This window comes from Cnephaeus nilssonii (assembly GCF_951640355.1).
Source record: "Cnephaeus nilssonii genome assembly, chromosome: 11".
Classification (NCBI taxonomy): Eukaryota; Metazoa; Chordata; class Mammalia; order Chiroptera; family Vespertilionidae; genus Cnephaeus; species Cnephaeus nilssonii.
The window spans coordinates 84,067,834-84,090,663 of NC_137082.1; the positions used below are offsets into that span (position 1 = coordinate 84,067,834).

Consider the following 22,830-nt stretch of genomic DNA (forward strand, 5'->3'; position numbering starts at 1 on the left):
AAAGATGCTCATTCCAATCTCTAAGTGTTAAGTTAAATAGGGCAGATCTAAACATTAAGTAACCAACTACTATATTGTTTTGTTAGTGGCCTATAAAAGACTATTTGTTTCTAAGTATATATAAATTTTGTTCCAGTGAAACACCTTTATCTTTTGGAAGAAGAGAACTAAATCTGCTATTTCTTAGCCTAAGTAGAGGACTGTTCATACGTTTTCCATTTATTCTAATTGCCAAGCTTTCATTCAGTGAGTTGTTGGCACATGGTGATTAACCAGTGACAGCAGAGAGGTAGTGACCCAAAGAGATGGAGAGAATGAGGGTGTAAGTCAGGATGTAAGGACAGTAAGCCGCTGCGTTTATGGAATCACTGCTTTCAAACCCCTTGACACTCTGACAAGGCATTTTTGGTTATCTTGAAGAGTAAGGACAGTCCTTATATGAGAGACTTGGTTTTAAACTACATTGCAGTAAAAGGTAAATTATCCTATATAATAAAAGGCTAATATGCAAATTGACAGAACGGCAGAACTACCAGTCACCATGCCATGCCCTGACCATCAGGGGGCAGATGCTCAATGCAGGAGCTGCCCCCTGGTGGTCAGTGTGCTCCCACAGGGGGAGTGCCGCTCAGCCAGAAGCCCTGGGCTGGACTCATGGTCAAGCACAGCAGCACTGGCGGGAGCCTCTCCTGCCTCTGCAGCAGCGCTAAGGATGTCCAACTCTGGGGAGTGGGCCTAAACCGTCAGTTGGACATCCCCCAAGAGCTCCTGAACTGGGGAGGGTGCAGGTTGGGCTGAGGGACCCCCCTGAGTGCACACATTTTGTGCACCTGACCTCTAATACTTAATAAACATCTTTAAAAAGAGGGAGGCATGGACCCAATTGGTTTTAGACTGGCCTTCCTAACACAGGCAGTGTGTGGGTCGAATGGTGTGTGTCATGAATGTCAGATGATGTCACTGTAGTTGGGAAAGAAGCTCAGCTCTGCACAGATACCCAAGAGCAGCCAGGATGGTGAATGTGGCAGTAGAGGGGGTAATGCCAGTCACAGATTTGGGCATGGTGGTCGGCAGCCTTTGCCCAGGTGCTATGCCTTGTTCTGCCCAGTGGGCAGGGAGAATGACCGAGGAAGCTAAGCTGTAAGAGCACAGTACACAGGTTGACTGGTTAGGGCTTGGTGTGTGTTGTGTTTCCAAGAGCCTTTTAAGTTGAGTGGCTGCATTAAAGGTGGGGTGTGTGTGTGGCAGGCTGTTCTATGTGTATTTCATGGAGAAATCTTATGTTGACTTAATATAGAGGCTCTATGATTTGTAAACAACATCTGTTCTTATCATGAAAACAGCATACTGTTATTGACCAGAAGTATGGGTAAAAAAAATAGTAAAAAAACGGGTGTAAAGAATATGTAGGATTTTCTAATTGAATGCCTGATTTTGAAGAGATGATGACAAATTTGTGAAAGCAGCAAACATATAAAATCTGTTGTAATATCATCAAATACTCTTTTAATCTTTATTTCAGAGCAGAGATACTTATGATTTTTATGTGGCAAATTTGAAACTAACATGAGAAGAGAAAGCTGACTTGTTATTCTTTTTTAAAAAAGAATACTTACAAAAAAATACCCCCAAGATCTTTTGTATAACTTAATCCTTACACTGATTTTTAGAAAGGTTTTTCAAACAATCTGATCCTCGAGACGGTTTGCTTTCCTGTATTATTTGGGTTATCTGGAATCACCAGTGCGTTCTGTAATGTTCTCATTGGAGGCTTCATGGCAGAAAGGGATTCAAGGCCTTCATGTTGACAGGTTTGGTTCTTAATCTGTGAATAAGAGTTGCTACTCTTTTCTAACCTTTAGCTTACACAGGTTTTCGTTGACTCAGGAAGTACATGGACTAGCATGGGAAACGTCTTTTCCCCTTGCTCACAGCCTTGGTCTGGGACAGCAGCCTTTTTAGCCTAACTCCAACAGACCCAGGACTGCACAAAAGCGTTTGAGCACATGAGGAACTGCCTCATCTAACTTTGCTTCAGAAACCAATACTCAAAAAGTCTGGCCTGGAGGTCAGTTACGCCATTGCCTCTGCACCACCAGGCATTAAAAAATATCTTTGGGAAACCTCTCAGAAGGCCCAGGCCTGTATTCCTGTTCTCAAAACATTTCCCCACAAGCTCATGCACACCTATAGCGGGTCACCCTGGGGAGATGTCACACTGTATGACAGTGTCAAGGGCCTCTGAAGGCAATTTATGTGACTCACATATTTTTAATATTTTATTTTGGACATTCTCCAGTTATATGCAAAGATCAAAAGAAGGCAGTTTCCATTTTGTAGCTTGGCACCTTTTTTATGGCCATGGGGACTGCTTTGCTTGGTGGTATAGATTCTAATGCGTACTTGTTTATACTGGAATCGTACTTCAAAAAATCTTCCATATTTTAAGTGTTTTTATTCTGAGCAGCAGGTACAAAAAATAATGACAGATGTGTTCTTCTTCTGTCGTGTTCAGCACTCTGCACATCCTCTCCGTGTCTGATTTGATCCACTTTTAAAGACTGAATAGATCCTTAAATCGAGCCAAAGTTGGAAATGTGCATCTTCAGACTTCATTGAGAAACTCTAGGTTGAGACACGCTGGGATGTGGATGGAGTCCATAGTCAGAGCAGACGGGTTAAAGGGGAACAAAACGGGAAACATGTGCTTGTAGTCTAACAGCAGCTGCTGAGGGTCATTTCGATCTTGTAGTTGTGCCTGAGGGGAAGGACAAGACCATGTAAAATACTTAGGACACCTACAAATATTTCTCTCCATCAGTCAGATGTATCAGCAGGCTCTGCTATGAAAGGGCTTGAAGAAATTGTAAAGGTGTTAGAGGACGGTATAAAAATGGGACAAAAAAGGTCAACATATGTATGTTATTACAATTCAGCAGCAAAAGGTGTGTATACATTTAATTATTTAAAATTCACAAAGTACGTGTAGTCATTTCACAGGAACCCTCTTGTGAATCCTTTATGAGTTTAACAACCCCCTCAAATGAACATTTTCCAAGGTTGACACAGTCTGCCCATACAGCCCTAGCAAATGGTTTGCTTTAATGACAACTTGTGTTCATCCTACCTAAGGCATGCACAAACATAGAAGGATGGCGTGGATTACTCCACCATTTCCTCTGAGTACTGTCTAGGGAGCAATAAAACATAAAACTATAGCTGGAAAAACAAACAAATTTTTAAATCCTCACTAGAGGATATGTTTTTATTGATGAGAGAGAGAGAGAGAGAGAGAGAGAGAGAGAGAGAGAGAGAGAGAGAGAGAGAGAGAGAGAGAGGAGAGAGAGAGAAACTTCCATCAGTTGCCTCCTGTATTCGCCCTGACTGGGGACTGAACCTGCAACCTTTTGGTGGATAGGACAATGCTCAAACCAACTGAGCCACCTGGTCAGGGTACAGAATTTGTTCTTGATAGAATTGCCAAATACTGAAACTGACTGCTGAGGAAGACTCGGAATCTGATTGCATGTATCTTCAGAGAATATCCGACCAACCTCCAGTTTACCTTTCTCCTCTGTCTTTCATTCAAACCCAAAGTCTGACTTGGCATGTAATCTTTCACCTTTGGTCTGAATTCTGTTCTTGTAAACAGGGCCCTTGTAAATTTATAAGCAGTTACTTTAAAAACAATTAAGACTTTCTAAACTTGCACTTTGGTTTGTGTAAAGTGTAAAAATCAGTAGTGGGTCAGATATTTCCGTGGCTTCTTCTCTGTCATCCAACTCCTCCTCCCCTTTCAGCAGTGGACTGCCCATCTGTCCTAATAACTGGACTCGCCCTCAGTGCCCCCTGCCTGCCGGGGTGGCCACGCTGGCACGTCTCTGCCTGCTTCTCTCTGTGGCCTGGATCTTTACTAACCCACTGCCTTTACCCCACTGCACTTAAGAGAACAACCTTTGATCTGTCTTGGCCTCCCTCCCTTGACCTTCAGCCTCTATCCTCTACTTATACACCATGCTGAAAGTAATTCATTCGTCTTCCCTGTTCCTGCTCTGATCACTTTCCCCCATTTCTCTTTATCCTTGTTTCGTGTTGCCATGAATTCACTAGCTGAAGAGGTGTTTCGTGGAGAAGTGTTCACTATTTAATCTTGATATGATTCATCATTCGGATGCTGTCAACTATAGTCACAGTACAGGTTAGGCACTCAGCCAAAATCACCCAGGGCTCAGCTTTAGGAGGCTCATCCTTAAGTAAGAAATCCCATCATTTAAAGATAGATTTTAATAATCATTTCCCTGATGTTTTCTTTTGAGCATATTCCTAAGGGCAAATATTGTAAGTCTTACAGGAAAGACTTAAGAGCTCAAATTGTTCTCTTAAAAGAACATTTCTAGTTCCATTCGTGAGTAGGGTTGATATTCTTCTGCTTACTTTGTTAATGTCACTTGGCACTATAGTTCAGTAACATGCTATTGGTGAATGAAATAATGCTTAGACTGTGTCTAAAATCTGAGAGGCAGAGATGATAAAAGTTCAGTCTTCTGTGTATATAATAAGTTACTCATGGGTGATGTGGTTCAGATTTATATTTACCTAAAGAATGTAAGGCCTTTTATCATATAATGTAACCAGTATTTTATTAATAAAGGGAAGGTTAAAAATCTAAACTTTCAATTTCCTTTATTAGTTTTAGACTAAGAGTTTATAAAATTGATTATTTAAAAACTCACCTGGATTGTGCGGATAAAGCCCACTGTTACTCGTTCTTCAAATTCATTCAAGGGAGTATAAAGGTTTAAAATTTTGACAATCTGTTGGAATAAAACAAGTTTAGCAGAGAGTTAAATGAACATAAGGAAACTTGAATTTGAAAGACCATGACATTGACACGAGTCCAGTCCTCTGTAGACAGCCGCCCCACAACAGAGAGCAGCAGGAGTCACAGTTAGTAAAGGAGTTCCAAGCCTTGCCTGGTAGGTCTGAGCCTTCTTCTCACCACCTTCCTTTCTCCTCCAGCCCCTCCCCCTATGCTCTGTGGCTTATAACGTGAGGATTTTAGGAAACCTGAAATCCTCAGCCTCTTATCTACTCGTAATTTAAGGGTTTCTTCAAAAGAGTACTGGGATCTTACCTTAGGAAACAAAGGTCTTATTTAACCAGCACCCTCCCACCCCCCCCCACCCCCCCACCCCCCCCCCCCCGCCAATCGCTTATAAAGGAACAGATTTTTTTCTTATTTGAATGGAGGATAACCTTTAGCTGCCTATCAATTGTTTGGTGGAAGAAGCATGTCCCAATGCCAATCAATGGCAGTTGCGTTCTGGACATAAACTTAACCTTTTGCACTCGGATGTCGAGTGTGACTCGACACGGTTAGCATCAGTAGCAGGAATCAAGAAAAAGCAAGCGAGTGCAAAGGGTTAATATATTTAAAAGGGAGGAGAAAAAGTTTGAAAAGTTTCAGCACATTTATAGAAGGGAAGCAGTTTTCTGAAGAGCTTGCTATTTCGTCTTTTAATAGTTCATGGAAGAGGTAAGGAAATTATTTACTTAGTTTGGATTTTGCTGTTCTTTAGGTGCTGGGCAGGGAGAAGGTACATGATTTAATTTAGAAAGTCTAATTTCCTTGGTCTCATTTTGAGGAAGGGCAGGGTCCCCCTGTGTGTGGACAGGACTTATCTTTTCAGACACTAGTAATAGCTCTGCAACCCCGTCCGAGCATAAATACATTTTTTGGGGGGGGTGGGGGGAACACTTAAATGCCTCTGGATTCTTAATGATTTTACTTAAAACATGTAAATGGATTCTAAATGAAAGCATGAGCATAATGAGATTATAATTTTTAAGAAAATTTATTTAATGCCAAATGCCTGATTCTGCCGATTAAAAAAAAATTAAATTTCTCGGCGGGAAACATCCCCGACTTCAGTGTAAGTGTTTAACAGAAGTTTGCACTTCAGGTGGATGTTTGTGGGCTTACTACCTTATCTAAGTGTGCAAGAGGAAGCAGAAAGTCAGTGGAAAGAAGTGGCATCTCGTTTCACAGGCCAAAGTGCTCTCTGGCTCACGGAGGGACATCGGCTGCACTTCACCAGGGGATAGAAAGGCTGGAAGCGCAACACCGAAACACAGCCACCCACGGGCCAGAACAGACTGGGCATGCAGCTGGGCAGGCTCTGAGTAGCTAGCGGACAGTGTGCAATGGGGGAGCAGTGGCCGTACCTGCTGGGTGCTCAGGGAGGTGCTCAGGGAGCAGATGGCCTCGGCGTCCTCCGGCGTCTTCTTCTTTAACTGCAGGAGCTGGGCTGCTTGGATCAGGGGTTCCATGGTTTGAACGGCTCCGCTCTGGTGAAGGTTTCTCCCTCGAAGCCACTCCTCCAGTTGACTTATGTTGTACCTTGGAGGTAAAAGTGGGTGCGGTTAGCCAAGCGGCCCTCCTCGTTCAGGATGAGCACCCTGCTGTGTGTACTCTGCAGCCTCAGCACCACCCACCACGGTATCAGTCTCCTCACTCGAACTGTCCCACATGGGCCAAAGCCTGAGAAACGCCTGGCACGCTAACTTTGTGTTGAATGAATGGGTGCCTAAAACAAAACAGGAAGTACCTAGAGGGGCTGTATAAGTTAATGGGGAAAAGAGGCATTAAATACACTGAATTAAAACAACTAACCTACATAATAAAAGCCTAAGCGACCATTACGGCGGAACAACCAGAATGACTGGTCACTATGATGCGCACTGATCACCAGGTGGCAGACGCTCAACGCAGGAGCTGCCCCCTGGTGGTCAGTGCACTCTCACAAGGTGGGCACTGCTCAGCCAGAAGCTGGGCTGTCGGCTGGTGAGTGCAGCAGCGGTGGCAGGAACCTCTCCTGCCTCCGCGGCAGCGCTAAGGAGCAGCGAGCAGGCGGGCGGTAAGGAGCCAGGAGTCCGGGATTGTGAGAGGGATGTCTGCCTGCCGGCTTAGGCCCAATCAGGCCTAAGCCGGCAGGCAGACATCTCCCGAGGGGTCCCGGACTGCAGAGGATGCAGGCCAGGCTGAGGCCGCCCAACCCTCCCCACCTCCCCGCGCACGAATTGTGCACGGGGCCTCTAGTATTTAATATTCACAAACATACAGGGTGGAGCAAAAGTGGGTTTACAGTTGTGAGTACCTGAAACACAGAGTTTATTCTTATATTATTATTTACTAGTAATTGTATTTTCCACAGAAACCACTGGACCACGCTGTGTTTATACTTCTGTGTGCACCTTCCTGGCACTCACCGTATTGATTTTTCTCTCGGACCTACCCGCACTGTCTTTAGTCTTTCAATTAGAGTATGTAAATGTCTTTAAGCTTTGAACCAATTTGTTTACCAAGTCACCATCTCAGTGTTGGATGAATTTCCCCAACACATGAGAGGCGAGGGGTGTGAGGGGCACGCCGACTGGGACAGGACTGCCCGGTGGGCTTGGATTTCACTTGCAGAGAGGAGTCTCGGCTCTGGCCCCGGCAGGCGCGCCCTCTGACCCCGCGTCCTCTGACCCCGGCAGGCGCGCCCTCCTGGCCGGCCCCTACCTGAGCTGCATGCCCGTGCTCCAGGAGCACACGTCCTTCCGCAGGAGCAGGTTGTTGAGCGTCACCGCCGTGATCATGTAGAAGAGCTGCTTGAACACCTGCAGGATGATCTCGGGGTCCAGGCCCTGGTCGCACATGACCGTGTGGAAGGAGCTCATCTGGCGGATGACGGCTTCCAGGCAGTAGGAGTGGTCCCCGTCCGCCATGCTGGACGAGCGCTTCCGGTAGCCCGTGGGCTTCACCCCGGACAGGCCCTGGATGCTCTCGTTTTCCAACATGGCTGAAACTGCAAGGAGAGCGCATTACAGAGGCCGGCACGCCCCCCGAGGCCCCCCAAGATCTGGCATCCGGGCCATTCAGCCCTCTAGCACCCAGGGCCGAGGCAGTGGTCCCCACCAGCGGGTACAGTGGCCACATGCCCACAACTCTGAGCATCGCACACACATCCCTAAGGCGTTGGTCTCTCTGGAATAAGGGAGCTGCCGGCCACCTTTCCACTGGCATTTCCTGGGGACGGGACAGAGAATGGGCATGTACCAACTCGCTCTGTTTCTGCACTGGATTCTGGGTGACGGGTCCCCGGTTTGGAGAAGTGAGCAACGGGGGTGTCGTCCTGGCCCTGGGCCCAGAGATCCTGCCCGTGTTCAAACGGCTCCTCCACCTGAGCCACCGACACGCACACCTCAGGGTGCCGCCTGTCCCGTCTATCGCGCAGCACTCGACTGCGAGCCGGGTACTCCAGGTTCAGGACTTCTCTCCATCTCCCAACCACCTATTTGCTGAGGGAGCCGAAGTGTACGGAGGTCACACTGCTAGGAAGTGGCAGGGCCAGGGTTTGAAGCCAGGCCAGGCCGACTCCAGAACCGGTGCTGTGTGGCAGGCTCCGAGGAGGGAACTGGGAGTATTCCAGTTCTCCCAGTGTCTGGTGAGAACAAACTGTGCCTCCCAGGGAGATTTCAGACAGGAGGGAGAATTCAGAGTGACCTTATCCAGGGATATACTTCTGGACGGCATGAAGGACTCTGTCCTACTTGGAATCCACCTCAAACCTGCTTATGTTGCAAGAACCTGGGGAAAGCATGATATGTAGGTCGCGGGACCATTTCCACCCCAGCCGTATGGGACAGCGAGTGTCCTTCTTTCACCTTAAAGAAGAACTGTTTTTTTCTCCAATGCGGGTGTCATGTTCAATGCCCAGGTGCACTGCCCTGGACAGAGGGGGTGTTCAATCGCATTTGCTGCATGAGCGCTCACCACTGCTTTCTTTCACACGAGCACAGTTAATGCTTTCCTTTTCTCATAAATTAACATCTCAATGGGCAAGAGGATTCCCTATTTTTACTGCATATGTATTTTTGCCTTTTGACCTTACATCTATGACCTGTGGAGGCTAGTTTGTTTGGGGCAGAACGACACCATGTACTACAGAAAAAGAGAGACAGGAAAACGATGTATCTTGTTCTCCCCGGCACTACGGACTCGCCCTCTCCGGGAGGTCCTGGCTTCTGGGGGCTGTGCCCAGGAGACCCAGTTCCCTAACGGTAGGCAGGGCTCCCCACACCTTCCCCGCCCTTCAGACCCGTGGTGAGGCCGGGAGAGCTGCTGCCAGCTTACCGATCATGGGCTGCAACACTCCCTCGGCGATTTTAATGAGCTGCTGGTAGATCTGGATGGACAGGTCGCTGAGCACCTGGCGGTACTCGGTGAGGTCGAAGTTCTTCAGACAGTGCTCGTTCTGCTTGGCCGTGTTCTGCGTCATGAAGCCCTGCAGCGGGGGAGGCTGGCGTTATGGAGGGGCTGGGGTCTGCCCGGCTCAGCAGCAGTCCTGTTTGCTCCGTGTTTATCTGATGTTCTGCGAGTCCCTGCCATGTCACATGACCAAGGGGAACGACGGACTGGGACAGAAGACAGTTTATTGCCCCCGGCGGAGGAGTGTGTCCATCAATCCCGCTCTGGCACAGAAGATGGACTAGAGGGAAGCTTTGAACGTTGTTGTGCTACGTTCAGTGACACGCGTCTTGCCCTTGGGAAGGGTGGAGGCCGAGACGTGAAGGGAGGGAGATAGGAAAGGCGAGGAGGCCCGTGGGGAGGGGGCAGTGTCTGGCACAAGCTGGGTTCTCACAGGTGAGACTGGCGTGAAAACGTGCAGCGTGTCCCAGGCCCCGGGCTGAGAGCAGAGCACGGGAGCCAGTGCTGGGAAGGCTGGACTCGGGTAAGGCTGGGCCCGAGCAGAGCATGACACAACGAGGTCAGATGGGCCGCAGGCCAAGGCGCCGCGTGTGGCTAGAAGCCGGAGCTGGGCCTCAAGGTCAGCCTGTGCGAATGTACTGGCGGTGTGGCACCTCTTTCCTGTGTGCCCTCTGTGGGGCCCTCTGTGTGCCCTTTAAACGGACACACTCGTCAGCTGGCGGAGGAGACAGTCTGACGCGCCAGACGGCTGGGCTTCCTCCCAGCAGGCACTGCCCTGCAGGCTCTTGGGAAACTCAGTCTGCAGGTGTCCCTGAGAGGCCCAGGTGCTCTCCGACGGGGGTGGGTTATGCAAACTCATTTCCTAACGCCGCTTACACAACCCAGGGAGGGGAGCCCTCTGGGGCCCTCGGGATCAGGGGGCCTGCCCCATCCCTGCTTCTAGCTCCAGGTATAGGAAGGCTGCCCAGGGCCTGGTCTCGAGGGCGCTCCCCACCCCTCACCCCTCACCCCCTCCTTAGAGAGAGGACGGGACAGAGCAGGCTGCCCGATCTGAGGTGTTGCTGCAGCCCGAGGAACTGCGGGAGGGCTGGGGCACCTGAGTAGCTGCTGAGTAGCCGCGGGGGCTTGTCGGGCGGCACTCACCTCGTCCCCGCTGTACTGCTTCAGGCAGTGGAGCAGGCGGCAGGTGTTGGACAGCCAGAACGACGTCATCTCGAAGTCGTCGCTGTGCTTCTGAGAAAGGAAAGGCCGTCCTCCTCAGGGGCAGCGGTTCCCACGGGTCCCCCGTTTCCCACGCGTACCCGCGTGCCCCACGCAGACCTGCCGGTCAGAGGCCGGCCCACTGCCAGGAGGCTGTGCTGCCCTCCCCCCACCGCGGGACATGGCACACAGACCCTCCTCCTGGGCCCCTGGCCAGTGGCGCCCACACCCACGCCGGACAGGCTGCTTTCCAGCTCAAGATGTGACCGCAACGAGCTGGACCCCAGGGGCCCTGGGCGGGCGGCCCTGGCAGGTGTGACTCTCAGTGACCCCACGTGGGAGAGGCAGGCGCAGGCCGCGAACGAAATGTTCTGGGATCCCGTTTACCCAGAGGTGGCACGGCCCCCGTGGAACTCTCTGGAACATGACTATAAACCAGCCGCTGTGGTGCAGGTCCTGCACTAAAACCAATGACTCCCGCATCACCTCTGCCGGGGACGTTTGTTATTAAGTCTCAGATGGCGGAGCCGGTGAGACAGAACACGGAGCTGAGAGGAGGTGACGGCGGCTGGGCCTGCTAATGGAGCTGCTGGTTGGGAAGGGACCTGAGGTCAGTCCTGGACTCACTAGACTGGCCGGGCACTCGTGAAAGAGGTCACGGCAGGAGACACAATGGGAGAGTCGCCGCATACAGATGGATGTTTGGAGCCGGGAGTGGATGAAAGTGCCTACGAAACCCACGGCGGGGGCGGGGGGTGTGCAGCTACTGATCCGAAGCTGCAGGAAGCTGGGAGGAAGGCGCTGTGGCGCGCTCAGAGGAGGGAGCGGGCAGCACGGCCCGGCGGGTCGCAGGTCGGGTCTGGGCGCGGTGCTGCCGAGGATGGCTTGCATCCTGAAGTGGCAGCTGGTGTGAGAACTGGAGAAGACGGGCTCTCGGGCAGCGCCTGGGCCTGCAGGGAGGTGTAAAGCACCTCCCCTCCCACCTGCTGTCCGTCCACTCCCCCCTCCCCGTCCCCCTCCCGCCGCTCGCCCCGTGTGGCCAGGCCTCACCGCCCTGCGGGGGCTTACTGAATGGCAGCGCCCCTCCCTGTGCTGCCACCTGGGAAGCAGGCACCAGCCCCTTGGGAACGCCAGGGAGAGAGAGGGTCTGTGCTCAGGTAGGTCCCCTCAACGCTTCAGGGCGGGGCGGCCACGCGCTGAGGATGGACGGCTTCCTAACGCTCTGGGCCTCTGGGCCGGGGGTTCCTTAGGGCCACCGCGGCCGCACCGCTCCCTGGGCTCCTGCCATCTCCGGCCTGAGCATCCTTCCCTGGGGCCGCCCGGTCTCCCAGTGACACGCGTGAGCTGCTGCCGCCCTCCGGTCACGCACCGGCGGAGTGGAGCCTGGAGGACCCGCCGCGGCGGCACCCAGCGGGGAGAAGCCGCGGGGAGCAGTGTGGGCCCGCCGCCAGCGCCCGGGTGGGACACGCACCTTGAGGACTTTCTTTATGCCGTTGATGGTGGAGGTCAGCAGGGAGTGCACCTTGAGGTCGTCGTTGACGTAGTCCGCGTGCCGGATGCACATGTAGAGGATGTAGGCAGGGAGGCAGGGCACCGCGCCCGCCAGCGCCTGGGGCTTCAGCTCTGACCGCGACAGACACGAGGGTCAGACTCACAGGCGACACGTGGGAGTGAGAACCACGTCTGCCCGCAGCGCACGGGGCTGGAGGAGCAGGGAGCCGCTGCACCCAGGGGTCAGACTTCCCTCACCCTGCCTAGCCGTAGTCCCGGGAACTAGTTAAAACCCCTCACAGCCACGGCCAGCCGGCTCACTAGGAAGAGCATCGGCTGCACACTGAAGGGTCATGGGTTTGATTCCGGTCAAGGACACGAACCCGGGTTGCAGGTTTGATCCCCGGTCGGTCGGGGCTTGTGTGTGGGAGGCAACCCGTCGATATTTCTCCTCTCTCTCTCCCTCTCTCCTCCCCTCCCCCGACCTTCCCCTCTCTCTGAAAATCAATGGGGAAAAATATCCTCACTTCTCAGGTAAGGATTAAAAAACAAAACAAAAACCCAAACAAACGCAGTCCCAGTCATTGGGTCTATCCCTTTGGAACAGGCTCCGGGCCGTGTCCTCACAACACGGAGGAGAAGAGCCGGCAGCGGCTCCCGCCCGCATTCACACACAGTGGCCGTGGTCCTCGCCAAGGGCCGAGGCCAGAGGACAGCAGAGACTGGAGCGGGCTCCCCGCCGGCCCGGCGAGGGTCCCACAGCACCGCTGTCCTGGGCGCCGGGCTCTTCCGCGGCAGGAATGAGCGCCGGCAGCCACGCCAGCCCCGTCAGCCCAGAACCACCTTCCTGGCAGTGCCTGCCCAGGCGTCAGAGCCTCCCCCCGCCGCAGGGCCACCCAGCCCCGGGTCAGCAGCCGCTCTTGGTCAGCTGACGTGGCCACATCAACCCCTACTACTCCAACCCCACTGTACTGCTTCAGACAGTGGAGTAGGCTGCTGCACCGGGCCGGGTGCCAGTTAGATGGGGAACGAGATGAGAGGCGAGGGGACCCATACAGTTGACAGGCCAGGCCCAGGGCTGGCGAGGAAAGCAGCTCCCTCAACCCCGGCATCTCAGCCCCCACACAAGCCGCACCCCCCAGGAGCTCCCGGCAATGCAGCAGCTGGAGGCGGGGGGGGGGGGGGGGGAGCGTGAGAGGGGCAGGGGCTGCGCAGGGGAGGGAGGACGGGGCTGAGGAGGCGGAGGGTGACGGGAGAGGATGGGTGGGCGCCACGGGTCCCGACCTGTCACCAGGTTCCGGATGAGGAGGGCCTCGTCCTCCCGGTGGTACTCCAGCATGCCCTGGAAGTCCTTCTCCTTCCGCTGCACGGCCACCTGCCTGCTCAGCTCCTGGTGCCTCTTCCCGTTCTGGGCTAACGTCTGGGCAGCTGAGCGGAAGGAGACCGCTGGTCAGGGGGTCGGGAGGGTGGACAGAGCCCCCGAGGAGAGGAGTCACGGGTTCAGGACGGAGCAGTGTCAGAGAGGAGCACATGACTTATCAGAAAGCCACCCGAGCGACCAGGAGAATGGAAGCTCGAGGAACGGGAAGCAGAAACCCACAGAGGGAGACGGGAAAGGGGGCAGAAATGGGGCGAGCTGGCCCGGGGCTGAGCAGGACAGACAGCCCTGCCCTCTTAGAGCCTCGTCTGGGGCAGCAGGCGGGCAGAGCTGTGCCCACAGGCCCCCGGGGCGGGACAGTGAGGGGGCGCAGCCCGCCTGGGAGGCAGCTCCTGAGTGAGGATGGAAGGAGGGGCGCATCCAGGTGCTGAGGGGATCAGGAGGGTTCCAAGCGAGGTGGCATGTGCAAAGGTGGTGGTGGTGGTGGGGGGTGATACGGTTAGAGTTGCAGTAGGGAGTCAGAGGGAGAGAACATTCTGGATGCTTCTAAACGAGCAGCTGAAATCTGCGTGACCTCTGTGGGCAGAAGCTGAGTCACAGAGCGGCCCTCTCCTTCCTGACCAGCTCGGCATGCGTGAGGCCCTGGGGTGGGGACTCCACGTTATGTGGCTTCTCCCACACCAAGTCCTGCCCCTGGCGTCAAGCCCTTGGAGGGTAGGGCCACAGGCCACTGGCTGGCCCGCTCTCCAGCCCTCGGAGCTCAGAGTGAGCACCAAACACCTGCTGTGTTCGTGTCGTTACGCCAGATTCTGGTAGGCGGAGTCAGGCCCAGCTCGCGGGTCGGAACGATGCGGTGCCGTGGCCGGGCTGGCACCAGCACCGGGAGCGGGTGAAGTGGAAGGACCGGCAGAGGGAGGCGGCGTGGCAAGCACACCTGTGCCCTCACCAAACACACGCTCACGCACACCTTACCTTCCAGGTCCTGGACTTTCTTCATGTGAATCTTCAGTTGTTTTTTGAGTTTCTTCTCGTTCTTTTCCAGCTTTTCTACCAGCTCTTTAAGGTCCTGCAGCAGGAGGTGCCGAGTGAGAGCAGGGCCGACCCGCCCTGAGGGCAGGGCAGGACCTGCAGTGCAGCGTGAGCGGAGCCCGGACAGGACGAGGCTCGGTGCCCGGCCAGGGGCCCGCCCACGAGGCTCACTTCCCCCTGGTCTGGACCCAGGGAGCGGCAGGGAGGTCAGAGTTCATTCTCACAATCAGGATGGACCAACTCCTGGTTCAGCTCTGGCTGCTTGGTGCCCTGCTGACCCCCCTGGTCACCTAGGCCCAGCGCCTCCGGTTGCCATGACAACCCCCAAGAGATACTCAGCCTGGGGGTCCCCAGCTGTGTGGGCAGCACCCCCGTGGGAAGGGGGACAGTGTGACGGTGGGGGAGGCACTCAGCTGGAAGGGCCATCAGGCTGGTGAGGCCCTGGGGCCCAGAGTGAACGGGACCCGGCCCCTGCCCCCTGTGGCTGCCAGTCCCCAGCAGCCATGGCCCTGGAAGCAGCAGCCCAATGGGGCCGGGAGCAGCGTTAACGTCACCCCACTGCACGGGGCGGAGTCACCCCCACTGCACGGGGCGGAGTCACCCCCATTGCACGGGGCGAAGTCACCCCCATTGCACGGGGCGGAGTCACCCCCACTGCATGGGGCGGAGTCACCCCCACTGCATGGGGCGGAGTCACCCCCACTGCATGGGGCGGAGTCACCCCCACTGCATGGGGCGGAGTCCTCTGGCCGGGGAGGCAGGAGCCCCATCAGCATCACCGCCTCTGTGCCCAGGAGCGCATGGGAGACCGAACCAACATGCCCCGGAACCGCAGGAACAGCTGGTGGCAGGTTTTAAGGCTGGCCTGCAGGCGGAAGCCGGCGATTCTCAATCGCAGGGCACGGCCTGGCGAGCCACAGACCTCGTTATAGGGTATCGAGGACGTCAACTATTTATCTTCATAAAAAATCTTAAAAAGCTCGTACACAGCACGTTTAGGGCAAACGGAAGGGAACACAGTGCTGGCCCCAGCGGGTGGTAAACTTGGGGAGCTACTGAGGCCCACAGCCCTCGGGGCTAGAATTACGGAGACTTGGGGAAGAGCGAGTGTGAGCCACAAGGCATCTTGGAAACGTGAGCATGCCTGGACCCTCTCAACTCTCCCAGTTGCCACCAGAAGAGACACCACCTCCTCCCTCCCGAGGCCCGTGAGTGTGTCCCTGTGATGGCTCCGCAGGACGCCGGCATGGGCAGGCACCGGGTGTGGTCCCGGCACAGCCTCGCCCTCCCTGCAGGAGGCCGGCACCGGCTGGCAGGAGGGAAGCACTGATGTTTGCTCAGCGGGAACCCTGCCCTGGTGCTCGGTGCTCGGTGCTCGGCTTAAGGGCGCAGCCTCTGAGGCTCCTCCTGCTCAGGCCCCAGGGCCCAGGGCGGGGCCTAGGGGGCCCCAGTGCTGCTCCTGAGCTAGCTCAGGGTGTCCAGTGAGCTAGCCGGTTCCTCCGTGGAGCACAGGCCTCCACACCACTGGTCCTATGGCCCCGGGGGATGGGCCAGCCAAGGCCCTGCCCACACTGCCTCCCTTACCCGGCAGAAGCCAGTCCGACAGCTTAGTGCCATACTCCTTCCCACAGAGCTACCTGTTCCCCTCCCGTGAGAGGCAGGCAGTGACAGGCAGGTGGAGAGGGAGACAAACGGGGAGGGGGAAGGCAGTTCCTTTGCATATGACCCTCTTCAGGGACCTGTGGTCCAGGCCCACTGCGCCCTGGGGACTCGGTGACCGGGCCACTGGCCACCCACATGGGCCACCTGCTGTGAAGGGGAACGGCCGGACGGGCAGCCTGCTGGTGTGTGAGTCCGCAGGGCGGTGTGGGCGCTTCCTGCTGCCCCACAGGCTCACACACCCGCAGGCTGCTGGCCCTCCGCCCCTCCCCGCCCCTCCCCTCCCCTCCGCTCCCCGCCCCCTCACGCCTGCCCAGCTGCGTCACACCCCTCCCTCCTCCTCTCCTCGGCTGCATGGCTGACATCCCTCCGCGCCTCCTGCCTCAGCTCCAGCCTCCTCTAAAGTTGGTCTTTTTCTGTTAACGACCCCGTGTAGAGTCATGTTTTCAGAAACACGATCTCTCTCTTCTTTTTTATGTCTTATTTCCCCTGGTAACCTGCAAGCTCTCTGAGGACAGACTGCGTCCCTTTCTCTGGCACCTGCCAGGGTCCTTTGGTGACTGTCAGCAGAAGGGCCACCAGCGGTTCCTCCCATGACCCCTGCCAGCAAGACACACACACACACACACACACACACACACACACACACTCACACACACACACACACTCACACACTCACACACACTCACACACACACTCACACACTCACACACACTCACACACACACTCACTCACACACTCACACACACACACACTCACACACACTCACACACACACACTCACACACACACACTCACACACACTCACACACACTCACACTCACACACACACACTCACACTCACACACACTCACACACACTCACACACACTCACACACACTCACACACACACACTCACACACACACACACTCACTCACACTCATACACTCACACTCACACACACACTCACACACACTCACACACTCACACACACACTCACACTCACACACACTCACTCACACACACACACTCACACTCACACACACTCACACACTCATACACACACTCACACACACACTCACACTCACTCACACTCACACACTCACACACACTCACACACACACACGCACACTCACACACACACACTCACACACACACTCACACACACACACACTCACACACACACAATCACACACACACACAATCACACACACACACTCACACACTCATACACAAACTCACACACACTCACACACACACTCACACACACACTCACACACTCATACACACACTCTCACACACACTCACACACACACACACTCACACACACATACACATATACTCACACTCCCCCTCCCCCCAAACACTCACACCCACACCTCCATACTCCCCCACACCCCCACACACACACTCCCATATACTTACACACCTATACCCCTCATACACATATACTCACCACCCCCCCCCCCACACACACACACACACTATCCCGCCTAGCTAGGGGATCTGTTCTGATCAGTGGAGTGGCAGAAGCGACGGGGCGGGGAGGGGGGAGGGGGGCAGCTCGGGGACTGGGTCCTAAGAGGCCCCCCTGCTGCTGCATTCATCCTCCTGGAAGTCAGCTGCCACGCGAAGCAGCCCAGGGCAGCCCAGCGAGTGAGAGAGAGAGAGGCCCCACGGAGGGGACCAGCCTGGGTGAGGCCCGGGATGGGCGGCCTCAGGTCCTCTGGCCCGGCCACCGCCAGTGCCGCCGAGACAAGCCGTGCCCACTGCGCCCACCCAGAATTCCTGACCCCACCCCCTGCTGTCCTCAGCTGCCACGCTTTGGCGGTTGGTGATCCGGTCGTAGATGACCGAAATATCTCACAGCCCCTGCTGCCTGGAGCTTCTAGACTCTCTGTTCCTGCTACTGGGCCAAGGACATGCGCCGCGTCCCCCGTTCCCACTGTCTCCTAGAACGTGACCGCCCGAGCCGGGGTCTGCCGGGCACGGCTGCTCACCAGGTTCTCGTTGGTCAGCCGGGCCATCTCCTGCTGGACGCCGAACTCCACCTGGGCCTCCGGGGACAGCAGCAGCGTCTGGGCGAAGGTCTGCTGCTGCCTGTCCATCTCCTCCTTCAGGGCCTCCACCTGGGCCTGCAGGCCCCCCACCTCCTCCTCGTGGGCACGGCTCTGGGCCTGCAGCTGGGCCTCCAGCAACCTGCACGGGCGGGGAGCTGGGTCAGCGTGCAGGCGGCCAGGGGGGCTGGGTCAGCGCCCCGAGGGGGGGCCCCAGCAGACATGCAAGGGGAGCAGCCAAGCACGCAGCAAGCGCACGAGCCCCGCGGGCGGACGCTGAGGGCAAGATGTGTGCAGCTCACGGGGCCACAGGCCAGCCCTTCCTCTCGGAGGACTCGAACCCACATCTTTCGGTGCACAGGATGATGCCCAACCCGCTGAGCCACACCGGCCGGCGCCCTTGTCCTTCACTTGAGCCCCGTCTGGTCGGCTTGGGAATGAGAGGTGGTCTCCACGTCAAAATGTCACCAGCAGAAACGCATTTCTTACAGCATCTCCCAAACGGAAGCATCCACGTTTGCCCCAAAGCTCGCGAGGATCTCCCTAAGACTGGTAGACCGCACGATCCGTTTGCACATTCTCCCTATAGAGTCCCTGCTGGTTGTAAAAGGCAAATTACTAGCCCCTTTCCTTATGATCTTCACCCCTGCTACGCCCACTTTACCTCCAGCCAGACATAAACAACCCCCTTCATCCCGCCCCCCAAGGTCAAACAGAAACAGAGACTCTGCCGATGACCTGGGGGAAGCTTTGTCTGAGTCCAAAAGGCCAGGACCAGGGGCGCCAGGGCCTGGGCGACGGCGGGAGAGCACCCTTCCTCCATCGTCACAGAGGACGCAGTCAGCGAAGGGCCCCAAGCAGCCCCCAGGCGGGGAGGGAAACACTGACACGGTAACACGGCTCCGGTGCTCTGCGCGTGGACTGATCCTGCACACACTTCCTGGTCCCGTCAACGCCACATGAAGGGAAGGTAGGAGGCTCTGGGTGAAAGCTTCCTGCCACGAGCCCCCCACGGAAGGCTCACCCCCACATCTTCCTGGGATGCAGACACAGACTGTGTCCAGAGCGGCACAGCTGGGGACTGGAATGCCCCGAGGCAGCAGGGAGGAGAGGCGCTGTGGGTCTGGGGGGTGATGATTGCCAAAAGGGAGGAGGGAGCGAGAGAGAGGGAGCGAGAGAGAGAGGGGCAAGCGTCCACTGTCCACTCCCAGGTGGAAACAGCCACGTGTCCTTTGCCGTCAGCGCCAGAGCAGCACCAGGCAACGCGTGGCTCCCAGTGGCTTCTCAGCGAAGTACCGCAGGAGGAGAGACGGCGGAGGAGTGACCGGATCACCCGCTCACCAGGAGCGCCACCAAAGGACAGCAATAACGTGAGGAGAGTGGAGAACAACTTGGCCATTACAGCAGCATTTTGGAGGTCGTGTAATATGTGGGTAACATCTGGCCTTGGCTACCAGACACCGTTGGGCTCTCGGGACCCTGCCCCGAGGACCAGCTCCTGGTGTGTGAGTTACGCTCTCGTCTTCCTTACCCTCCATGTAGACAGCAGGTGGGTGGCTTAGCCCAGGACTCTGGGCAAGGGGGGAGAATCCCTGCCCAGTGCCAGGCTGGCACCTCCTCCGCAGGTGAGAAAGCTAAGGGCGAGAGGGAGCCACAGCCAGAGACAGCTGCCCTGGACGCCGGGCCCCCAGATGCCCGCTGAGGCCTGCGCCATTGCTTCTGCACCAAGCACGGCTCACCTGCGGACGGAGGGCCAGGAGGAACTGCCTGGTTTCACATGGGGGGGGGGTGTCCACCCCCCCAAAAAAACAAACCTCTTGATGGGTCGGGGATCTAACCATCATAACAGAAACAGCAGCTAACACAGGGGTGGGCAAACCAGGGTTACAGTGTTTGTATAGGAAATAACACAGTAATTAACGAATAACGGTAAAGAATAAACTCTGTTTTGGTGCTCACACTGTAACCCAGCTTTGCCCGCCCTGTGTTTACTCCGTGCTTACGACGCACCTGCCACGCGCAGGGCGCTGCCCCGTGTCACCCACGGCTCGTGATGACGCGGAAGCAGGTCCATTCTAGCGGCGAGGAAACGGAGCCAGAGCCCCGCGCTCACGAGGTGGCTCACACCTGGACCCAGGGCCAGCGCCCTGGTGTCCTTCTCGGGGAAGAGAGGCTCGTGTCTCTCGGGCAGGCGTGGGGAGCCTTTCCCTGCCCAGGGCCGTTTGGCTATTCACAGCATCATTCGCGGGGACATACAGAGTTATCGACTTAAAAAGCAGCCTGCTACAGCTGGTCCATCCTTTCATTACCTCCCCCTGCTGCCGTGGCCAAATGATTTCATGGGCCTCATATGGCCCCGGCCTGGGCATTCACACCCCTGCAATAATGCAGGCAGACCTCTGAGGAAGGTGCCTGAGGCCCCGGCTCCCGTTCAGGATTCCCCCTCCGCTTCTCTCTGGGGCCTGCAGACCCCGCCCACCTGTGTGAGTCTCAGGTGCACGAAGCTCCGCCTCGGCCCCACAAGCCCGCGAAGCATGTGACATGGCCCTCGTGCTGTCACCTTCCATGTCTAACTCCCCGCCCCTAACCTGCTCACCACGCTGGGGTATGGATTCAGACTTCGGTATCAAGTGAAACCAGGGTCAAATTCTGGGCCTTCTGCTTAAGCTGCCAGTTCCCTAAACACTGCACGCTCCGGTGTCCTCACCCCACACATGTGCGGTGAGAGTCAGACACATGCAGCATGCGTGGCCCAGGGCTTGCTAGCTGTGGCCAGCTCCAGGCAGTCACGGGCACAGCGGCCAGTGGGCATGTGGAGGGAGGCAGGCTCCCGGGAGCCCTGTGCCCGGAGCACAGCCAACGGCACGTTCCGGCCGGTGCTCGCAGCCGGTCCTGCTGTCGCCACGCGGCAGAGAAGCAGCCCAGACTCCAGGCCCCGGATTAATCCCCTTCTCTGCCTTGTTCTGAAAGTAGCCGTGTGCCCGTGACCTTCCCCCGGCTGTTCCCTCAGACACAGAGCCCGCGTGTGGGACCGGGGGGAGGGGGGGAGGGAGGGGGGGATTGAGCCATCAGGTGCTAACAGGCAGCTTCCCCACCTCATCCAGGCAGCCCGGACAGGGCCCGCTCCCGCCCCCGCACCCACGCCAGCTGGCACACAAGCGCAGACACAGCAGGCAGGACAGACAAGCAGACACAGGAGAAAGGCATGTATTCCACCTGGCAACTTGCTTTAGGCCTTGGTAGGCCAAGCCGAGCTCTCCGTCTTCGTTCAGATAGCCCCAGTCCTCAGTCTTGCTGGAAATAAAGGACAGAGAAACGCAGGGCGTCCAGAGCGGAGGACAGAGACAGGCCGAGAACCCAGCAGAGCGAGGCGAGTCCAGCCGAGGGCCGGGGAGCAGAAGGGGCAAGGCTCACAAAGTTGGGGCTCCCGTCCTTCCCCTGCTGTCTGCAGCGCGTGGGCGCCCGCAAAGGGGCATCGCTCCCCCAAGTCTCCCGTGGGACTCGCTAATCCACACAGAAGGGAAGAGCCGTGGCCGAGGAGCGAGCGGTGGGGGCACTGGTGGGGGTCGTTCTGTGCCCAACAGGGGCTCGGGCTGGTGGGCCTTACAAGTTCTCACGCAGCGCCCTTTGCCCTTTCAGAGGGCGTCTTCGGGAGCCGGGAGGGAGGACCGGAGGTGCAAACGGAGGGGAGGCCCGAGCGCCCTGGGACCTGCGGGACTGAGCGGAGGGCCGGGCAGCACCTGGGCACGCGGCGGGCCAGGGGAAGCAAGGAGCCTGCACACCCGCCTGCTTTCCAACTGCATCTCCTCTGTCACTACTTAAGGGCAAAACAATTAGCTCATCTCAACCCCAGCCCTCGCTGCAGTCTTGCAAAGAGCAGCAGCGAATAAAAAGACTTGTGATGAGAACTGAGCTTTCCCCCGGGACCCTGGGACTGGGGGGTGTTAGTCCTGTTTATTTCACTTGCAAATTCTCGTGCCCTCTCCCGCTGCCCTGCCCGGGGTGGGCCTGATGCCAGCAGGCAGCGCCTGGAGGTCAGGCACATGGCCCATGCACCTCCACCATGTCCCTCTCCACCGCGGACAGCCTGGCACGCCGGACACAGCCAGAGGCCAGCGGGCTGGGCGGTTCAGAGGCCAGCGGGCTGGCTGGGGGTTGCGGGCAGACCCTCAGGATTCTGCCCCCTGTTCCTAGGGCCTCTGCTCCGGGGGAACCTCCTGCTGGTGGGAGCCCAGCTTTCCTGGCGGGAGCTGCAGCCGCATTGCCTGTGTAAGATCAGCCAGCCCTTCCTAGCTCCCGGGAAAAGCAGCCAGCCCGGGAGTGTCTGGGCCGTGGTCAGCCTCGGTGCTGCCCGGCAGGCCGTGCGCGCCCTCCAGGGGGTGTAGCTACCGTTCCATCTCCCGTGGCCCAGCCGGCAGGGCTCCCAGGCTGCTCCCGGCAGCACCAGGCCCTCGAGAAGCCTGCTGGCAGGAGGAGGGAGGTGCGGCGAGCACAGCTCTAGGGCTACTTGATGGCTGCCAACAGGCTTACCCTGGGCACCCCTCCTACCCAGGACTCCCGCCCACAGATGTCCAGAGCCCTCACTGCCCCCCAGACACTGCCTTTGCTGGAGGCTTTCTGCTGGCCCCTCCTGTGCCAGCTGCCTTCGTGTGCCCTTCATCCCGGCAAACCCAGCAGTGACCTGAGCCCCTGAAGAGGAGCCGGCAGCTCAGCAGGCTCTTGGTTCCCTCTCGCTCCCTGCGCAGGCACTGCCGAGTCCATGTAACCGAGCAGGGCCTCTGAGC

The 22,830-nt window shown here is 56.8% G+C and overlaps 1 protein-coding gene across 2 annotated transcripts in view; it reads right to left on the reverse strand.

Annotated features, from left to right (window-relative positions):
- Nucleotides 1-2,442: 2,442 nt before the first annotated feature.
- MYO5B (myosin VB) overlaps nucleotides 2,443-22,830 on the reverse strand; it is a 203,425-nt gene continuing 183,037 nt past the window's right edge. Inside the window, exons 30-40 of one of the 2 annotated variants that reach the window (XM_079784567.1) lie at nucleotides 21,263-21,340; nucleotides 17,990-18,188; nucleotides 14,295-14,388; nucleotides 13,229-13,372; nucleotides 11,925-12,076; nucleotides 10,397-10,486; nucleotides 9,179-9,329; nucleotides 7,565-7,850; nucleotides 6,226-6,400; nucleotides 4,734-4,814; nucleotides 2,443-2,758 (exon numbers count right to left, since the gene is read on the reverse strand). In XM_079784567.1, coding sequence (XP_079640693.1) covers nucleotides 2,606-2,758; nucleotides 4,734-4,814; nucleotides 6,226-6,400; nucleotides 7,565-7,850; nucleotides 9,179-9,329; nucleotides 10,397-10,486; nucleotides 11,925-12,076; nucleotides 13,229-13,372; nucleotides 14,295-14,388; nucleotides 17,990-18,188; nucleotides 21,263-21,340 — 1,603 coding nt within the window. In that variant the 3' untranslated portion in view covers nucleotides 2,443-2,605. The remainder of the gene's footprint in view (nucleotides 2,759-4,733; nucleotides 4,815-6,225; nucleotides 6,401-7,564; nucleotides 7,851-9,178; nucleotides 9,330-10,396; nucleotides 10,487-11,924; nucleotides 12,077-13,228; nucleotides 13,373-14,294; nucleotides 14,389-17,989; nucleotides 18,189-21,262; nucleotides 21,341-22,830) is intronic. The other variant, XM_079784566.1, reaches the window with a different exon arrangement.